This window comes from Pygocentrus nattereri, chromosome 16 (genome assembly GCF_015220715.1).
Source record: "Pygocentrus nattereri isolate fPygNat1 chromosome 16, fPygNat1.pri, whole genome shotgun sequence".
NCBI classification, from domain to species: domain Eukaryota; kingdom Metazoa; phylum Chordata; class Actinopteri; order Characiformes; family Serrasalmidae; genus Pygocentrus; species Pygocentrus nattereri.
Window position 1 is genome coordinate 15008048 of NC_051226.1, and position 21142 is coordinate 15029189.

Sequence of the window (21142 nt, forward strand, 5' to 3'; positions counted from 1 at the left end):
CATTATTGTGAAGCACCACTCTTATGAAGCGTCAAGAACAATTTAATAGCCCCCCTTGTGGAGAGTCTTTGAGCGAGTGAGTGAATTAGTTGCAAGCCAGGTCCATGAGATGCTTCACATCTCGAAAGTAATCTGGGCTGAAACACTCTATATAACTTGACTGATTTTTTAATAATTCACTTCACTGAATTTGCAGAGCTAAACAGCTGTCAGCTGAGTATGTGGATATAGGTAAATGCATTGTTATTTTTGACATCAAAAAACAGTGAATTCAAACAGGCTGTGGCAGCTGTAGTTTTCACAGATTCAAAGACTGTGAATCAGTTGAGCAAATCCATGATGAAAAGAACTAGATACATTTTAATGTTCATCAGGTATTAATAGATGACATTTAAACTTTTGCCAGCTTCTGAAAAGCCATGTCCTAGCCCTAGATAAGCATTAATTAGGTAATATTGCTGCTATTTAGGATATCTTTGCCCCTAGGGCTTCAGGACTTGTCTGCACACTGACACATGCTGACGTCTCAGGTTCCAACAGCTTGGAGGGCTTCAGAAGAGTGGGGTGGGGTGGAGACTTGCATGTAACAGTGTGTATGTGCAAGGCGGGCTAAGTGTGTGTAAAGATGGGGTGTCCAAGCGGAGGGGATATAATTAGGTCAGGCCGGCCCTTTACTGCTGACAGTGCTAGGGTGGCCAAAAAAAGCCCTTCGGGCTGGAGGAGTGCAGGGAGGAGAGGGGGTTTGGCGTGGAAGAAGCTAAAATGGCCAGCAAAGGTGAGACATGTCCATACGACTTGGGAAACCTGGAACTGAGCTCTTCATAGTTCGTCTAGCTACACAGAAAGTGTAATATGCCAAGGTGTTGATATTAAGGGTAGTAGCAGGTGAAAGGGCTTCTGGCAGTGCTTGCACAGTGTATAGAGGGAGCTACTGTAAGCCTGCTGAGTGGTCAGTTCATCACGGTGGGCTTGCTTACAGCAGCTTGGCAAGCAGAAGCAATCTGAAGGATGGATTACTGTCTGGGGCTGGACTCATACAGGACTCTAGGATATACAGGGCTTCTTTTTCAAAAAGCCACGGTGATGTTTTGAGCAAAGAAGGTGAGACCCTCTCTTTGACTCGTTTCGACCGTGCTGTAGGATGACTCACACAAGGTGATTCAATCTGAACCCGCCATGTCAGCCTGAATTAAGAGGTGTATTAGCAAGGCTGTGGGTCTTACTGAAGATGGCTCCATTGTGAGAGATTCCAGAGGGCTGTGTTTGATCAGATAACTCCCCCTCCTAAGCTTTGCACTTGTGCTTGGATTTACACATGTGTTACCGAATAATCGGAAGCAACAAGTGTCTGGATGCATTGGCTTTATGTGAGGCGGGAAGATGCTGATGGCACTCTACATTGAGCTGCTGTCTCTGTATGCTTATGCACTGTAGTGAATGAGGAGGACACCAAACGAGCTTTGTTGTTAGATTGTCCCATTCAGGCAACTACAGTATTATGATGTAGTATAATACTTTAATACTGCATTTGCCTGAATATAGTATTAGAATACAGTACTATCATTTTTCACATATAGGACAGACATCAAAATGAGATGTTGGAAAATAGATGGATAAGAATGCATGTGCCAAGTGAAACTTATCATCATCAGCTGTTTCGAAATTATTTGAATGTGTTTGTAAGAACCATAGCTCGGCATTTAATGTGGACTCACAGGGTTGCAGGTCATATTCCAAAGGGGCACAAAGACATTTTAAATGCTGTAAAATGCCCATCTTTTGTGAGATGACATTAGTTATGATCAGTGTGTGAAATGCTCTGTGGTATTCAGGGGGTCCCATGGTGGCTGGCTACTCCAGTATTGACTGGCTGTCAACTCATTTGCCATAGCGGCACCAATACTAGCTTCAGTGGCACAAAAATGTTTGGTTCAATTCTTCATCTGGAAATTCTCTTTTCTAGTTTGGTAATGTGTTCTTCCACACATTAACTGAGATTTTACACATCTCCTCTTTTATAATTCCCCCTTTCCAACAAACTCTTGGGAAATTGGGCTAGTTTTCAGATTTACAGCTGCGCTATGACATATTATAAAGATTTTCAGAGGTTGTTTTGGGTATAGTAACAGTTGCTTGGCTATGATTTGAGGCAGACCACCCTGAGGCAGACCACTGCTGCATCAGTAGTTCATAAAGAACATTAAAGGTTTGCTGACTGTGGGTGAAGCAGCTACACAATGATCTTCCCTGAATTTGTATTCTATATAGGGAGCATTAGAAAGAGCATCTATTTTTTTCTTTAATGAATAGCATAACTTCATAAGAAGTTTATTTTCAGGAAGCCCCCAGAATTTAGGGAGATAACATGGTTAATTGGGGGGTCCAGGACCCCTAAGGACCCCCCTGTATTTTGCACTTTGGTTATGATGGATGCCTATGAATGAATTCAATCAAGAGTATCATTTTAATTCATGCAACCATGCAAATGTTCAAAACCACAATTAAGTTATGAATTTTAATTTTAATGGTTCTAAATTTTTTTTTTTTTATCTTATACTTTGTAAACTTTTTCTTATGTTTAAGCTTTAGAACCTGATTAGGCTTGCAAAATTCATATCTAAAAACCTATTTGGAATCAAGCTTTGACATTTTGGATGGATTTATGAATTAAACAGAAGTTTTCATTGTATTTTTTCATGAAAATCCATGAGGTTACCTGCAGGCCCCAGGTGAGTTGGCCTGGAATGACCCATAATAATATTACTCTTACGATGCATGTGTATTCAATACATATCAACCAGACTATTTGAAATCTATTTCAATAGAAACCAAAAAAAAAAAGTTCCTGGTTTTCCCTCAACTGCATAATGTTTATTGATCAACATCCAACAGTCAGAGCAGCGGTGTGTTCCTGAATTTACAGAGAAGAACAAACATGGCGAGAAAATTGGGTTAGAAATGTGACCTACTTTCTGTAAACACACAGATTACAACAAACTGCACATAGACAGACATAAAAACCCACAGAAATGTTTGAGGTTATGTCTTTAATCTCTTTCCAGAGCAACCTCAGATGCAGGCAGTGTTTTGTTCTCTTTCTCAGCTGCACGTTGTTCCTTTCTCCTGACTCCCCAGTGGCAGATTTGTTGTACTGGCGAGATGTGCCTAAAACAGGCCTGGTGTTCACAGGACTAGTGGTTGGCCTGGCTTGTCTGTTCCAGCTCAGTGCCATCTCTGTGCTGTCCAACCTGGGCCTGAGCATCATGGCCTTCACTCTTCCTGTGCGCCTCCTCTATAAAGCCATGACGGTGGTCCACCTCAGCGATGGAGAACATCCCTTCCAGTACGTTGGAGTTTCCCTACATAGCCTGACAGAGGTCTATATCCTTTGTCATTAGCTTTAGAGGAGAATTCTACCAATTTTTCAACATTTCTGTGTAATTCAATAATTGAGGAATCAGTGTTTTATTGTCAAATGGTGCATTGTAGTGTTATGTCTTATGACTTTTTGTATGTAATGCTGATAATGATAAAATAGGGGTAAATGAAAAAAAATCTAGGGTACTATTTTGCCTGTACCTGGCATGTACCTCTCCACCATGACCAGTTCATGTAATAATCTTTAGTCAGCTTTTAGAGCCAATAAGTGCTTTGAATATCTGGTTCCTAATGCTACCATTTTCTGAATTCTGACTAGTTAGGTGAACTAGTATGGCACAAGAATGGCACAATTCACAACACACCTCTCTGAATGACTCTCTTTGCATCTTAACAACTTAATTATGCAGAAAATGTTCCCCATTTCACTGGACTTAGTTACTATCAGCTGTACAGAACCATGTGGTTTCTCTTGCAAAGGATAGTGTATCACAGATAGTTTTGCAAAAAAATAAATAAATTACAAATTTTCCCGTTACCTATAATGTAATCCATGACAGATATTTGTTGTCCAGAGTTGTGAGCCTAATGTAGCTAACAGGTCAACAAAAAACATCACATATATGCCTGAAGTTGTGCTGAGTTGACATGTAATTTGAAACAGACTTGCTTGTGTGGTTTCTGACACAGTATGATATACTATATATCTATGAAAATGGTTTTAAAGTGCATGTAAAATGCAGGATTCAAGATGGATACTACTGAACATTTTAGCAATGTAATTTTTGTCCATTTTAAATACAACGAAATATGTCCTCTAATGTCAGCAACCACATATGCAAGTTTATTATAGATTGCTTAACAACTCAACATGGTTGGAGGCTAGTATGTATGCAGACAGTGCTAGATATTAGACTCATAGCTCCAGTGTAAAACTGATAAAGCAAACTTCAGACATCAAACATGTTTTGGCTGATTGACTGCGTTTAGGGTAAGTGGAAAAAATGTTCGGTCACTAGTAAACGTGTGTGCTTTTTTTTTTTTTTACATACTTCTGTAAGGGGTGCCCTAATGCAGTTATTTTTCCATTATATTTCTGTTTTCTATGTTACGTAAAAGGTCATATTTAGATGAGGACAGCACTTTGACAGATGAGGACACTGTTCGTGTTGTGGAGAAAATTGTTCTCCTGATTGCCACTCTCATCACAGAGCTAAAGAGACTGTTCTTCATCGACAGTGTTGTGGACTCAGTGAAGGTATGGATGCATGTTTGTGTGAGAAAAAGAAAAACGTTACGCTTTAAGCACATTTCATGGCAGCAGATGACCTACTTCCAAAATACAGAGGGAAAAACTGTCCAGTTATGTAATTAGACCAAATATGAACCATTAACATGTGCTTTAATTCCCAGAGGCATTACTGCTGCAGGAAGCCAAACTGAGTATTTTTCACAACACATTTGGCAAAGGAGCATTTTTTTGTGAAACTGTAAGAACATGATGTTCATTTGTCTGATATGATAAAAGTGTCAGAGGGAGATAAATAACAATAATAATGATCTTGCATAATGGCAGTTATAATTAGATTAGATTAGATTAGATCAACTTTATTGTCATTGTGCAGAGTACAAGTACAGGGCCAATGAAATGTAGTTAGCATCTAACCAGAAGTGCAATATATAAGATTATTTACATACATACATATTGAATATATAGTATATAATATACATATATACATAAAGTGAGATATGCAGTAATATGATTGTAGGTTATTATATACACATACGTATACAAATATAGACATGTAAATATAATAGATACTGTACAGGGAGCAGCAATACAAATGAGAGTTGTATGAATGAAGTATATTATCAGTGCAGAAGGTATGCACTCTGAGTAAATGCTTTGTTGTTATAGTTCATTTTGCTGCTGTACCTGTTGACTTATGTGGGGGTCCAAACCAATGGTCTTACTCTTGTGATTTCTGGTAAGAGTTTCTAATTGCATGTCTAAAAGCCATTTTGTCGACGTACATGTTTCAATACTTTAATTTTACTGTAATTACTCAAATTTTAATGTGCCCTTGTCCACTTGGCCTCTTCTGAGCCATTCTGTTGTGCCATTCTCGGAGGGGTGAGGGATCCAGTAGCAGGAGAACATGCCCGGAAATTATTGCAAACTGATGTGGTCCAAAAAAATAAAATAAAATACAAAAATAGTGGACAAAGCTGTTTATAAGCCGTAACAGTAAACTGCTTTAAAATGCTTAATATTTCAAAAATATAACATTGGATTTGCTGGGCTTTAGGTTGCAAACTACTTCATCTGTCATACATGACAGGCATGGTTGCAACCTTAGCCCTGTATCATTCCTGGACTCTGTGTCAGTGGCTTGATTTTTTGCTAATTTCAGCAGAAGGGTAGCTATGCTCAATATACAATCTAAGGTGAACAGATACAGCTACAGAACTTTTTTTCACAATGTTCTCACATTGCAGTGCTGTCTACAGCCTCCAAATTTAACAGTGCAGTAACAGTGCACCATTCCCAAACTGGATTGAAGGTAATCTTAGCCTATCAAACCCACTCTTTGTATACAAACAGCTTTATTTTAAAAAATGGCAGTTTCAACTTGAAATGCTAACATATATAAAAACACCGGGGCATTTTATGTCCAAAAATGTAGTAAATGTTTTACTGAACAGACGACTAAAATACAGAATGACTCAGGAAAATCAGTTTATCACTTTATTTTGCTAACATGCTAGTTAGCATGTTAAAAGCTACAAATATAAAAAGACAATGCACACAATGGATTCCACTAAAGTCCTCTACAAATACAGCCACTGCAGCTTGGTCTACACAACAACAGAAGACGTTAGAGGACATATTTTGAAGTATTAAACACTTATTTAAATCCAGTTTATCAGGCTCTGGAAATTCTTCGAAAAGTACGCCAAGAATGGCCTCCTCAGCAGCCATAGTTGCAACACAACAGGGTGTTCAGCTCACCACCATTTCTGTAAAAAAAAAACAAAAAAAAAAACATTTTGCTGCATTTTGTCGAGGCTGAACTCACTGATGTAACAAAGTTGTGATGGACATCCAAGAGGGGATTTGAAGTTGGCAAGGGCATGTTAAAAAAATATTGAAACAGGGTCCTATTGTGCTCCTGAATGACAAGCTGTCTGCTTCACTGTTCTATCATAAGCACAGCCCTTGTCTGATGGGTTTAGTGCTCTTTATAAATGTACTTTCTTTTATATAACAGGTGTGATTTGTGCTTTCTCTCTGCCTCTGGCCTACAGACTTCAGCGAGTAAGACATTAGATGTCAAGGAAATTAGATTATAAATAATTTATTGACTCAGGCTATTCCTGACCTAACCATCAATCTTTTTGACAGGAACGGATCGACAACATTATCAAAGCAGTCAAATTATTAATGACGAGAGTCACAGAGATGTAAGTCCTTGACAGTTTTACTTTTGCAAATAGCATCCATGCATCTGAATTCCATGTACTACTTTCTGAACCAGTAGGACTTCTGTCAACTACATATTTTACAGAATTTTTGACAGCATGGTGAGTTGCAACATTAGATAAAATGTCTCTGAAAGATCCTTTTTGTGTTATCTCTCTGTTCTCCAGAGTTGAGCTCGTGGTGTCGTTGGCCAAACCTCCTCCAGCTTCGGCTCCTGCACCCTCCCCTGCTCCTACACCCAAACTAAAGCTCAAGGCTAAATGAGCAGGATGAGGAATTGAAGGCAGGGAGTGAGTGAGGGAAGGAAGGAGAGACAGTCTTACTGTGTCCATACTCTTACAGTTAGGGCCTCTTTGTGGGGAGGGGAGGTGTAGGATGAAGTATGAGGTACTGAAGGGTCTTGACTGAAAGACTGGAGAGTTATTTCATAAATATGGTGCTCTGACTTTATTATATATTGCTATTAGATATCAGCTGTGCTTGTTTCTCATGAACACTTTTGGAAATAAAGGTACAAAATTGTCACTGAGGTACAAGGGTACAAAATTGTACCATAATAAAAATAAGCTGTATTGACTCCGCACACCGTCTCATCTCCAGGCTTTTTATTGTATTGTTCTGTTTTAAAACATTAGGTGATGAAAAATGTGTACTTTTCCACAAAGGAAAATCATATTTAAGGTTCACAATTGGACGTTAAAGCCACTGTTGTACCTTTGAGGTTACATTTACATTGTTTGTACCTTGTTGAATGAAAAATGTACCTGCACATTACCTTTATTTCCAGCAGTGAACAATGAAACAGTAACAGCTGATCTAAGAAGAATTCATGTGAAACCACTGTCACCCCATGTAACTACATAATGTCACTGTAACATGACCATTTGATTAAAGAAATCTTTTTCACTTGGCAATAACATGTCAGTGTGTAGCATTTTAAAAGACTTGCTTGTCTGACAACTTTAAAGGGCCCATAACAGAGAAAACTGAATTTCTCTTTTTTTGTTTGAATAAAGGATATTGAAGTAATATTGTAGTAACACTGTTAGTTTACTAACAATGTCAGTTTATTACTACCAAGTTATAAAATATACCATTTACTACTGAGTCCATATGGAACATCTGTAAGCACTAAGCTGCAAAAACAGTCTGTTTTGAATTAATTGTTTCTTTGATGTCACGAGAACCAATATGCACTCATCTGCCACTTTATTAGGTATATCTTGTGGTAAAAGGTTGGACCCCCTTTTGCCTCCATAACTGCCTTAATTCTTCATGGCATACTTTCAACAAGGTGTTTCAACAAGGAAACATTCCTCAGAGATTTTGGTCGATATTGACATGATAGCCTCACACAGTTGCTGCAGATTTGTCTCCCGTTCCACCACATCCCAAAGGTGCTCTATTGGATTGAGATCTGGTGAGTGTGGAGGCCATTGGAGTACAGTGAACTCATTGTCATGTTCAAGAAACCAGTTTGAGATGATATGAGCTTTGTGACATGGTGCATTATCCTGCTGGAAGTAACCATCAGAAGAATACTCAGGTAGGCTGCGGCATTTAAACGATGCTCAATTGGGACTAAGGGGCCCAAAGTGTGCCAAGAAAATATCCCCCACACCATTACACCACCACCACCAGCCTGAACCATTGATACACTGGATGGATCCATGCTTTCATGTTTGCAAAATCTGACCCTACCATCTGAATGTCACAGCTGAAATGCCCAATTTTGGTGAGCCCGTGCGAATTGTAGTCTCAGTTTCCTGTTCTTAGCTGACAGGATTGGCACCCCGTGTGGTCTTCGGCTGCTTTAGCCCATCTTCTTGAAGGTTTGATGTGTTGTGTGTTCAGAGATGGTATTCTGCATTCCTTGGTTGTAACAAGTGGTTATTTGAGTTACTGCTGCCTTTCTATCATCTCAAACCAGTCTGCCCATTCTCCTCTGACCTCCCATTTTCGTCCACAAAACCGCCGCTCACTGGATATTTTCTCTTTTTTGGGCCATTCTCTGTAAACTGTAGATATGGTTGTGCATGAAAATCCCAGTAGATCAGCAGTTTCTGAAATACTCAGACCAGCCTGTCTGGCACCAACAACCACTCCACGTTTAAAGTCACTTAAATCACCTTTCTTCCCCATTCTGATGCTCGGTTTGCACTTCAGCAAGTTGTCTTGACAATCTCTGCATGCCTAAATGCATTGAGTTGCAGCCATGTGATTGGCTGATTAGCTATTTTTATTAACAAGCAATTGAATCTAATTGTACCTAATAAAGTGGCTGGTGAGCGTATTTACATATATCCATCTATTCAGCCTAGAGCGGTTTTGCCTCACCCATTCATACTGAAGCTCTAGAAGTCCAATCTTATCTACAAAGGGCTGGTGTGGTTCCAGGTTTTCATTCCAACAAAGCAAGAACACATGATTGTTTCAAGACTGAGGCCAACGTTTTAACAAGTGGAATCAGGTTCTTCCACCCTCACTCGCTGCTCAGGCTGTCCATAATGCGGTGTCCCATTATCCATGTTCTACACCCTGTACACCCATGACTGCAGTACCAAGCACAACTCCAGCACCACCATCAAGTTGAGTCTCATCACTAACAATGAGGAAGTGTAGAGAGGTGGTGGAACTTCTCACAGAACGGTGCACTGACAATAAACACTCCCTCAATGTCAGCAAAACCAAAGAGAAGATTGTTGATTTCAGGAAGGGGAGCAGAGTGCCACACCACTGAGCCTTGATGGGACCATGGCAGAAACAGTGAACAAAGGAAATATAAATCTCTGACTTTGAATTCAATGATTCAGTAAATTAATTCTTCAGAAAATTATCCAATGCATAATAAAACTTGATTTCGGTTCATCATGATTTGAATTGATTTTTAATTTATTTTTATGTTTGAAAAATTACCCAGTAAATTTATTTTGGCATTTTCACAATCCAAGAAGGCAATTTTTAGCACTTGGCTATTCAACTACACCAACACTGAATATTAACTTCATCTGCTATCTTTTGATTTTGAACTTTCTCTGAGATCTCACATCTCTGAGATGTGAACTAAGCTGTTCGTGAAATGGTTGCTGATGTAGTGGTAGTGGTAGGAAACAGAAAGCTGCCAACACAAGAAGGCATTTCATTACTTCGGCCATCTCATTTCTTCTTTTTACCCCTTGTTTTCGAGTGTCACATTAAGCCCTTGGAACTGAGTTATAAGTGGTAGTGGTTGAAATCTTGCCCTACAAAATGGGACAACCCTATCAGTGATAGCAGAGAAGGGAACAATTCAGCAACCTCGCTGCTGGGCTTTAGTGACATTTAGGGCATCCTATGCTTTCGAAGAGGTGATATAAAACAATTATTATCGCCCACCGCTGATTTGGTGATACGAAGCTGAAGTCAGCTGTTCACCAGCTTCTCTTTCGAATTTTCAGCAGTTATATGTTGGGGCTTCAGGCGTCAGTACTGCTGGACTATTTAAGGTGAAATGGTGAGGGTTGCGTCAGGAAGGGCATTCGGCGTAAAATCCGGCGCCAAAACTATCATGCGGATCACAAATATGATTGCCATACTGGTTCGGTCGAGGCCCGGGTTAACAACGACCACCTCCGGTGCTGTTGACCAGCAGGGTGCCGGTGGAAATTGGACTACTGTAGGTCAAAGACCATCAAAGAGGAGAGGAGGAAGGCAGGTTAGAAGGCAGCGAGAGAGAAGGAAAGGCAGGAGTGTGGAGGTTAGAGTAGAGACTCTGAACATAGGGACAATGACTGGTAAAGGCAGAGAGCTTATACGTGTGTAAATGAGAGGGAGGCAGGTGGAAAGGTGAAGATGCAAGGAGTAGAGGTCGTAAAGGTGGCTGGCTTCAAATATCTTGGGTCAACCATGCAGAGCAATGGACAGTGTAGAAAAGAGGTGAGGAAGAGGGTGCAGGCAGGATGGAGTGGGTGGAGACGGGTGTCAGGGCTGATGTGTGACAGAAGGATAGCAGCAAGAGTGAAAGGGAAGGTTTACAAGACAGTAGTGCATGATGTATGGTTTGGAGACTGTGGCTCTGTCTAAAAGACAGGAGGCTGAGCTGGAGGTGGCGGAGATGAAGATGCTGAGATTTTCGTTGGGAGTGACAAGGATGGACAAGATTAGAAATGAGCAGATCAGAGGGACAGTGAAGGTGAAGCAGTTTGGAGATACAGCCAGAGAGGCCAGGTTGAGATGGTTTGGACATGTGTTGAGTAGGAATAGTGGATATATTGGTCAAAGAATGTTAGAGATGGAGCTGCCGGGTAGAAGGAGAAGAGGTAGACCTCAGAGAAGGTTTATGGATGTAGTGAAGGTGGACATGGAGATGGTTGGTGTAAAAGTAGAAGAGGCAGTGGATAGGGCAAGATGGCGGCAGATGATCTGCTGTGGCGGAGCAGCCGAAAGAAGAAGATTTCAGAGCCACTCGGTTCTCCCTGATGGAAACTGTTTACCTTCAGTGTTTTGTGCTTATGATCATTTTAATAGACATCAGTGTCACTAATTAATGACGTTCTATTAAAAGACTGGTTTACCAAGAGAGACATTGGAGGATTTTCACCTAAAAAGAGTTCATGAAGCGAGTCTTGTTATAAAAAAGATAACAGGACATCAGAGCCATAATTAATCTTTTAGTACTTTTACTTTCAATACTTAAGTACCTTTGAAGCCAAATACTTTTGTACTTTTACTCAAGTTGAGGTCTAGAGTAAGGACTTCTACATTGACTGGAGTAATATTTTACCTTGGGTGTCTCTACTTTAACTCAAGTACATGATTTGTATACTTCGTCCACCTCTGTGTGTAATATATTTTGTTAAAGAAGTATCATTACTGAGGATGGTAAAAACAAACCCACTGAAATATCCTCCTGTAATGCTTGAAATAATAATCAAGTTCAGAGGTACAGGGACGGATTTGGAGGAAGTTTTTCGAGAACAATGTCTCAGAACTCAGGCAGCACGTTAGTAACCATAATAGCTTAACGTGAGGGAGCTAATAGAGACATTAAACACTTCAGATGCCTATATCTGCCAGTTTCCTCTAGAAGGGAACATTTCACATAAAACTAATCTGAATTGCTTCGTTTATGTCTTAACCATTTAACTGACAAAATCGATCTAATTCCCCTTTAATGTCCTGACTAAAAGTCCAGTCATGTCTGGATGTTTCCACTAGAGGGGGGAATAAGACCATTGCGTTATTGCCATGGCGGACAAATTCAGGCAGGAAAACGAATAGACCACAGGTATTTCTCTTTGTGCGGAATGAATGTTATGGACAGCAAACTTTTCCATGATCAATGACAGCAAGATTTAAAAGAAGAGGCATGCAACATTTAAACAGCTCTTTTCACAGCATTTCAACGATCTGGTTTATTCCGGCCATGGACAGCAGGCAACAGTAAGGTGGTCTAAAAAGTGGATTACTTAAGACAGGTAGCAACTATAATTTGAGGTTGATTGAGTTATTTTTATTTTGTTACTAATTCAAGACATTGTTAAATAGTTGTTGCTTTTCTGATTTTGTTACCCTGATTGACCCTTACTGGACACTGGTTGTGCAGTGTGGGATTCATTTGTAGGCCTTTTTGAAAACACATACATTTTTTGTGGATCAGACAGCTGTTAAGCATACAGCATCAGAGCATTATTTACAAGAAATGTGCACAATCAACATTAAACAGTTTGACAAGAAAACATTCCACCATTCAATTAGATCATTGGTTGCAGATTGTTGTTTAACACTGGACAATGACTGTCCCAATTTAGCACTGAAGACTGTGGCTATTTTAATACTAACGTGCTTGCCCGACTGTAAACATGCACTGATCATTGCCATCAAAGGCTGCTCAGAGGGCCATTATACCATTCCTGTGGTGCTACAAGTGTTTCTGAATGAACCAGAGCAACACCCCATTATACCACTGACACGACCAGAGCCTCAAAAAACATTCTGAATTCATCACGTCCTGCTTCACAGATGGTTCATGCTGTCCACCATTCATTTTTGTTCACTGCATGAAGTCATCTCTTCCTGCAGACTTTTTCACGGGAACTTTAATAGTGCCCTTGTCTCTTAATGTTTATTGATTTAATGTGCGAGAGATGAACGGGCCAATGCAGGATTCTGGTCAGGTACTGTCTGACTGGACGCTGTCCAGGCTAAATTGACCCGGCTCTAGCCAAGCAGATACGCTCTGAGCTAAATTGCCCTTGTCCAGGGTAGAACAGCCTCTCTGAGGACCAACAAATTTATGGACAGATCCCTGGCACACCATCATAAAAAATAGAATAAAAAAGGATGAGATATGCACCTATTAATGCTCCAAAGATTCACAGGAAGTGCTCCTGGACTAAAGTTAATGCTGAAGGTCAATTTTACATGTGCATTGTGTGCATATCGTGTTCATTACATCCACACAATACATTAATCCTATGTGAAGCATAGAAATGAGCTCAGAGCAATTGCAAATTGGCATTATTAACATCTAATCAAAGGGAATAGTCTTCCTGTAGCGTTCAAAGAATCTCCACTTCCTCTAATTTAGAAACCTGGAGAGCAAAGAAAAAGGGTGAGGAAAATGGGATTTGTCATTTTGTCCATGAATACATCCAATCGGATCATCATGGCAGCGCTTCTGGGGGTTGTGGTTGCTTATAAGAGCCAGAAGGGGAAATAGTATCAGTAGAACGTCAGCATGAATGAAATCCATTTCTCCTCTTTGACCAGCAGCATCCGCAATGAGTTGGAGTAACAAAAAAACAAACACAATAGTGCTTACGCCCTCAAAAATATTGGCCCACAGTCTTACATATAAATATGCACATATGTGCACACACACAGTCTCAGCACATGGGACATAAATATATGCTGTATGGATCATATGCAAAGTATCTAAATGAACAATAATGTCTCATATCGCTGTTGGCGGAACAAAACCTGGTATCTCCATTTTTGTCGATTTTCAGTTTTTGACATAATTTGAAAATTTCTGTAGCTCTTAGATTGGGTTTAAATTTCTTGATGAATAGACCAACAGAAATGGCCCAAAATTATGTGGAAAAAAGTCTGGTTCCATTAACTTACCTTATAAGTAAATTGTTTTTTCTTTCTCCTGTAAAGTCACCATTTCGGAGATACAATGTTTTGATCCAACAAGATGTGTATTATATAAATGTAAGTGTGTGTATGTAAAAATAATATCTTGTGCATTATAGATACATAGTATATACATTTAATAATATCACAAATGTATTACATACACTGATCAGCTGTTTCTCTGCATACTTTGTTGCCCCCTTTTACCCTGATTTATAGTAATCAGGATCTCTGCTGGGCCACTGCAGAGCAGGTATTATTTGGGTGGTGCGTCATTCTCAGCACTGCAGTGACATTGATGCGGTGGCGGTGTGTTGGTGTATGTCATGCTGGTACAAGTGGTTCAGACACAGCAGTGCTGAGAGTGGAGATGCCAGACATAGCAGGAATGATATGTAAGTGTTTATATGTAATAATAATAATAATAATAATAATAATAATAATAGCAGGGTTAGGGTTAGTGCTAACCCTAACCCTAAACAAACAAGCAAACAAACACATATTCTCTCTCTGACTCACACACAAACAAACACACACACACACATACACACACACAAAGAGTAGTGCCAATTAGATTGGCGCAAGTCAACATCCAGCAATCTCAACTGGTTTAACAAGGTCAAAAGTGGAGTTAGCATAGAAGCACAATGAGAGCAGGCATCCCCCACACATGAGCCTGTGGTATTCTCACTGCGAGTCATGAAGTGAACTGGCCAGAGAGACGCTAATTGAGTTTTAAGAAAAGTGCTTCCACAGCAAGAACAGCATCAGATCAGAGAAGGTGACACCCTCACCTTTAGTTGAGCCTTATCTTAAAGGAATACTCTGGGATGTTTCAGCCTAATCTCCAAGTGCTGCATCTGCAGTGTGTAAATGGTGACTACAGACAATAATTTCCATACTGAGTAACAGATACAAAACCCATTCATTCTAAACACTTATAATAGAAGTCAAAGGGCAGGTGCTGTTTGAGTCAGCAGGTTTTCTGTTTGTTACAGTACAGGGAAATAATTGTTTAAGAATTCATTGTGATCGACTGTACCACATAGACCACCACTCAAGTCAACACCAATTATATATATTTGGAGATTGTTTGAATTTGAGACTGGAAAGGGAATAACATAGTTGCTTTCCAACATTGATTATGTAATGTACCCTTATGTGCTGCTACAAATGTATATGTCCATTGATCGCACGGTTCACTGATCTTCTCTGTATTGAAGTACTGTTTATTGAGCTGAGAACACCACAGTGCTAACTATATTCCTGTTACTCAGCTAAAGAACACAACACTATCAGCACAAAAAGCTCTATTTACATACAGGATCAGCTTACACTGAAAAACAGTGATGCATTTTACTTCAGTCAGATGTGTGCATGATCAATAATAATGAAACTATATATATATATAAGTTTGTTCTCTCCCTCTCGGTTTAATTATCATTTAACAAATGAACAATTTGTTTAAATGAATAAAATATGCAATTTGACCAGGGCTCTTCAAGCTTTTGAATACGCATATATATATATATATATATATATATATATATATATATATATATATATATATATATATATATATATATATATATATATATATGTCATGTGTTAATTATGTACGCAGTTAAATTAAGTTAATTAAATTAATGCATCGCTCATTTCAGCAAACTCATATTTGGGTCCATTTCCATTTTAGTGCAGAGTGGTCAGTAAATCTTTTACAGTGGTGACCTAATGATTAATCAGTGAGTGAAGGAGAACTTGTTTGTCCCTGAGAGCATAGTCTAAGTGAAGGAGAATTGTGGGCAGGCCAAGTACATTTTTGATGGACATTATGGAGGACACAGGGACAAAAGCAAGAGAAGAGCAGCATGTGTGTGTGTGTGTGTGTAAGGCTAGTTATCATAGCTGTCTGTGAAGGGAATTCCACCCCCTTTCCCACCCTTTCCATCCACCACTTACTGTCTTCTTTGCCTAAATCTGTGGAGAGTGTGGAGACCTGCAGCCATAAACAGGGTCAGCCTCGCAGATGTCTTAATCACTCTGTGGCTGGCTGTGACATCACAACTGCTTCATACTGAACACTGAGTGAGTGTTCTTGTCCCTTTATGCCTTTTCGAGATGAATTTGCTTTCAATACACATCATCATGCTGAGATGTTTATCCACAAATATATGAAAGTTTGATTCATTCCACATCAACATTTTCTTTCTTTACACTTATTAAAATTAAAAAGAAAAATTTAAATCAGTGTTGGATTCTTTGGAGAGACAGAGAGGGACAAAGCGATAAAGGAAGGATAGAGAGAGGATAAAAAGGGGAGAGGGATGGATGGGGAGAGAGAGGGAAGGAGAGAGTGGGAGAGCGAAGGAAAGAAAGAAAAAGAAAACAAGAGAGACAGAATCAGATAGAGAAATTGAGAGGGAATGAAAGAGAGAAAGCAAGCAAAATAGAAAGCAAGAGAAGGCAAGTAAGAATGAAAGAGGGATGGGGCGGGGTGGAGGGGGTTGGTTGTGATATATTGTAACACTGAGAAAAATAAATCATTCATGGTGACCCCTCTGCTCCCCTCAACATTAAGGCACCTTTATTCTCTGAGCCTCTGATTTTAGCAAAACACACACACGCATGCGAATCGTAAGTCAAACAGCAGCAGATGAATCTCTAACAGTTTGTATTTCGGAGGCTGAATTGTCTAGACATGCACTAACAAAGAATAATGTGAGCTATTCTTGTGCTTCAGAGTGGAAATAGAGGAGAAACTTATAAATAATGATCAGAGACAAAAGTTGGGGCGAAACCTAGACCGAATGTCATTCCAGTAAAGGGTGGGTTTGTGATGTGTCTGTGTTTAACCAGATTCTGAAATTCACAGGGGAATCTGGAAAGTAGATGAAACCAGTACAGAGCTGTAAAGTCCTGCCTAACTTACAGTAATTTATAAACGGTGTATTCTCTTTAAATCTCTCACCATCAGACATATACTCATTTATTCCCATACTGACATAGTAGGCCTACACAAGAGTATTGATACACCTTAATATATGTGTATTTGTGTAGAACACAGTGCAGTCGCCTTGCTCACTCACAAACTCCATACTCATTGCCAAGCTGCAATCCGATCGCTTCTTACAGCTGCAGCAGTAATCACATATGTATATGTTGAAACAAATAAATGTTTACCATTTTCATTTGCAGTGTCTTGATGCTGTGGTTTGAGACCCTCTCTGTAACCTCTGTAATGAAGGACGTTATGATGTAACGCAGTGTCCTCCTCACTGACACAAATCAATGCCTGAATGAATGAGTCTCCATCTGTTTTCATCTGTCTCTATCTGATATCTCAATAGACATTAATAAATATTACTCAGCACAGTGGGGTGTTCAGTTTATCTCAATGAAGCAAAGGCCCCAATGTTGTCATGAAGAACTCAGTCTCTATTTATCCTCATACTACCTTAAAGTACATTGTTTTCAATTGTGTTAAAAACACTTTTGTTTCAGATACATATGTGCTGTAGTTGATTCTACAATAATTGAGAAAGCTGTATAGGAAGGTTGGCCAAATGTTTTGCAATGTTTGAGGTAGGCCAAGTGCTAAAAACACAAAACAGTACACAAATAATTAAGGTTGGTATGTTTCATGTTTTCTAAAATTGCATTTTATAGTATTACACTGAACTACTTTAAAATACAGTTCTAACTCTCTTCCAGGCCAGGTCAGACGTCCCCACAGGCCAAATTTGGGCAGCTCTGCTATATAGCACTTGGAATTTTACCAAATGATCAACATTTCTGCATAGTTAAATGGCTAACATGTAAAAATTAATTCAGTCACAGTGGTTTGCTGTGAAATGCTCTGCTCTAAAGAAATATACACAGTCAGAATTGTTCACAGTGATAGAAAACAGATGTCCAAAGAGTTTAAAGCCTCTAAAAGCTTCTTTACAGAAAGTTATGACATAAAAGACTTTGAATATGCTGCCTGATGCCAGAGATGTTGTTTTACAATAGTCTTGAGAGAAGATTTTGGACATAAACATATATTTTAAAGTTCATTGATGATGAAGAGGTACATGCAGGGTGTTGCAAGGCAAAATAGTCCCCAAAGTAAACTACATTTTTAAAGATTTTCCACTATTTAACCATTATCAACATTACATAAATACTCAAAAGATGTGTAGATTTATATTTGGGATAGTAAATAAAATAGTTATATTTGTCCAGTAGTAATAATAATAAAATAATAATAATAACAAAAAAAAAGTGTATTTCCTGAAGGAAATGTGGAATGGTTGTGCAGCGGTTACTATAGAAATCTATAGGAGGAATGAAGGATGAAAAAACTACACATAGAGGAGTGCAGGACAGTAAGGCAGTGTTTTAGTTCAAAGTTTGGAGACCTAACATGAGTGAATACATGTACTTTGGTGGCTGTCAGGGAAAAAGACTTCTGGCTTTTGTTGCAAAAGAAAATGAGTGGGACTCCATGGGAGCAACGAAGGATGATAAAATGACATAAAGGATTGCAGGTCAGTGTGGATGTGGATTAGATCTTGTGGACCTGCCCTGAATGAGTATATGTACTTTGGTGGTTGTCGGGAAAAAGAGAGGTTGAGGCTTTGTTGGGTTAGAAAATGAATGGGACTCTATGATAAGAACAAGGGATGAAAAAATGGCATATAAAGAAGTACAGGTCAGTGTGGCTGTAGAGTAGAGCTTTTTGGGAATTTTGGTGGCTGTTGGGCAAAGTTAATAATAGTACCGATGTTTGGGCTAGAATGAATGGGGGATGAAAAAACAGCATACAGAGGAGCGGGTCAGTATGGCTGTGGATTAGAGTTTGAGGGCCTGTTCTGAGTGAGGATATGTAGTTTGGTGGCTATTGGGCAAAGAAGTAATAGATTTTGTGGGGTAGCATGAGAGAAACAAGGGATGGAATAAAATGACAAACAGATGAGTGCAGATGAGAATAACAGTGAATTCGAGCTTAGGGGCATGGGGGAAATAGTGTATGCAAAATGGTGTCATTCAGACAAGGAGAAGTACAGTATATTGGCATGCAATTTGTCACCCTATTCACTGTATACAAGCATGCATCACACAATCAGGCTGGACAATCTGGAACGGTGTTGATATCTCAAAAACTGTGGGATGAATTATGTGCAAAGAAATGGCAGAATAATAATAATAATAAAAGACGAGAACAATACAAATTGCATAACAATATAGTTAATAAAAGAGAAGAATAATATAATAAGAATAATATAGCAATGCATAACCATAATAGTAGTAATAATAATAATAATAATAAGAAGAAGAAGAAGAAGAAGAAGAAGAAATTAATTAATTGAAAGAGCACTTTTTACACTGGTGGCAACTCATAGTGCTTTAGTAAAGATATCACAACTCCTGGTTTTAGCTCACCACCAGTGTAAAGAAATCCAAGTTGGCAAGTTTCTCTGGAATGACTTTCTTTACATGGCAACCATTAAATTAGGCACAAAATTTAGGAAACTCGAAATTCTCCTTCAAAGGAATTCTTTACCTAAGCTGTTTCTGCTGCATCTGATCCATTATGATAAATAATAATTTAGCGTTTCCTGGTACTTAGAAAAGTATAGAAAACCTGTTGATTTTAAACACAATAGAAGCCTATTATAAGGTGCTGAAGCAAATAGAGGTCTGCTACTCAACCTGAGCCCGCAGGGGCCTGACAAAAGATCTAGTTTCAAGCCGTTCTCTAGTTCTCTAGTATAATTTGTGTTTATTTGAAGAATTTTCAAACAATCTAATGGATGTGCTGAGTTAGTGAGAGGTCACAGTAGACTTTCTCCTCTTGCTTGTTAAGGTAGCTTGAAGTGTGTTAATCAATTCCACAAAAGCAGAATGATAATAAAGACGGTACTATGTGTAAAATAAAAAAAAATATATTTATCCAAACATGACACTATCTGTCCATTAGGTCAAGGGCTTATTAGCAAAGCAAAGCACTGTAAAACCAGGTCTGTGATAATGCATATCTGTTAAAAGACTGTGAGTGGGTTTGGGTAGGTTCAGGTTTCAAAATTGTGGGTATGGGTCAAGTTCAGGCTTCAGTTTCATGCCTATCCAAACCTCTAGTAGCAAGTGCACAATGACTTTATTACAAATGTGTTTTGAGTCAAGAAGTTGTCTGTTCTTTTGTAAGTACAGAGATGGGTGCTAAAATTGTTGTCTGTGGCAATCTGTTGTACTCTACATGCAGCAGATAGAGCTTAGTCTGAAAAACACTGGTGAATTCCTTTGCAATGAATATCCAGTTTGCCTCATGCCTCATCACAAAGCAGTGATTGTATCTCAGAGTGGATATTTTAATGAGAGAAGAATATTATATAATTTGTTATCTGTTTATAATAATTTTGGTGATGATCCTAAAATACTTATTATATTTATATTTATATTTATATTTACTTTATATAAATTACATCTACAACAAAAACTATTGACACAACAAACGATACCAGATCTACTGAGCAGTATTCCTCTTTAATGTAGGTCACTTGACTTACTGACTTCCCACGAGCAGATACGAACACAGTTTGACTTGTTGAACTGAAAAATGTCTCAGTCCAGAGGTTCCAGCTTGTGTTCCACAGCGGACCTCTGAGAGGATGACCTCACCTCTGCTTCAGAAAGGAGACAACGTGACTTTCAGTCTGAAGAAGAGAAGAAAAAGACGAGGCCCTGACTATCCCCTCCTCATTAGTGTAGTAAATCTGCACTGCTGGCCTATGCTGATCAGCCCCCCATTGTACCCCTGTCGCTCTCCTCCCACCCTGCACGAGGCTGTAAATCTGCCCTAGCTGTTCGCTCCAGAGCAGCCCACCTTACAGCTTAGTGGAAGAGGAACAGGGCAGGTGTCCAACATGACTGCCATTGAGAGGGTCAGTACTGACCTCCAGACAGAGACAGAGAGCGAGAGAGGGAGAGAGAAAGAGAAGGAGAGAGAAAAAAGAGAAGAGAGAGTGCAAGAATGTCAGAGCCAAAGAAAGAGGGCGGGAAGTGAGAAAGAGAGAAATGAGAGTCAGCAAGAAAGACAAAGAAAAAAATAGACAGAAAGAGAGAATTAAAATGAGAGAGAAGTGAGAGAGATAATGAAAGACACAATGAAAATGAAAA

General features: G+C 39.1%; 1 protein-coding gene across 2 annotated transcripts; it reads left to right on the forward strand.

Annotated features, from left to right (window-relative positions):
* The first annotated feature begins 701 nt into the window (after positions 1 to 701).
* On the forward strand, positions 702 to 7779 carry rtn2b (reticulon 2b). 2 transcript variants are annotated; one of them, XM_017718118.2, is made up of 7 exons: positions 702 to 775; positions 3136 to 3343; positions 4498 to 4636; positions 5297 to 5366; positions 6651 to 6697; positions 6785 to 6843; positions 7030 to 7779. In XM_017718118.2, exons 1-7 carry the CDS (start codon positions 763 to 765, stop codon positions 7124 to 7126), a joined length of 633 nt encoding a protein of 210 aa, XP_017573607.1. In that variant the 5' UTR covers positions 702 to 762; the 3' UTR covers positions 7127 to 7779. The 2 variants fall into 2 exon arrangements, with proteins under 2 accessions (XP_017573607.1, XP_037402184.1); XM_037546287.1 differs by lacking the exon at positions 702 to 775 and adding an exon at positions 2897 to 2951.
* Positions 7780 to 21142: the final 13363 nt, after the last annotated feature.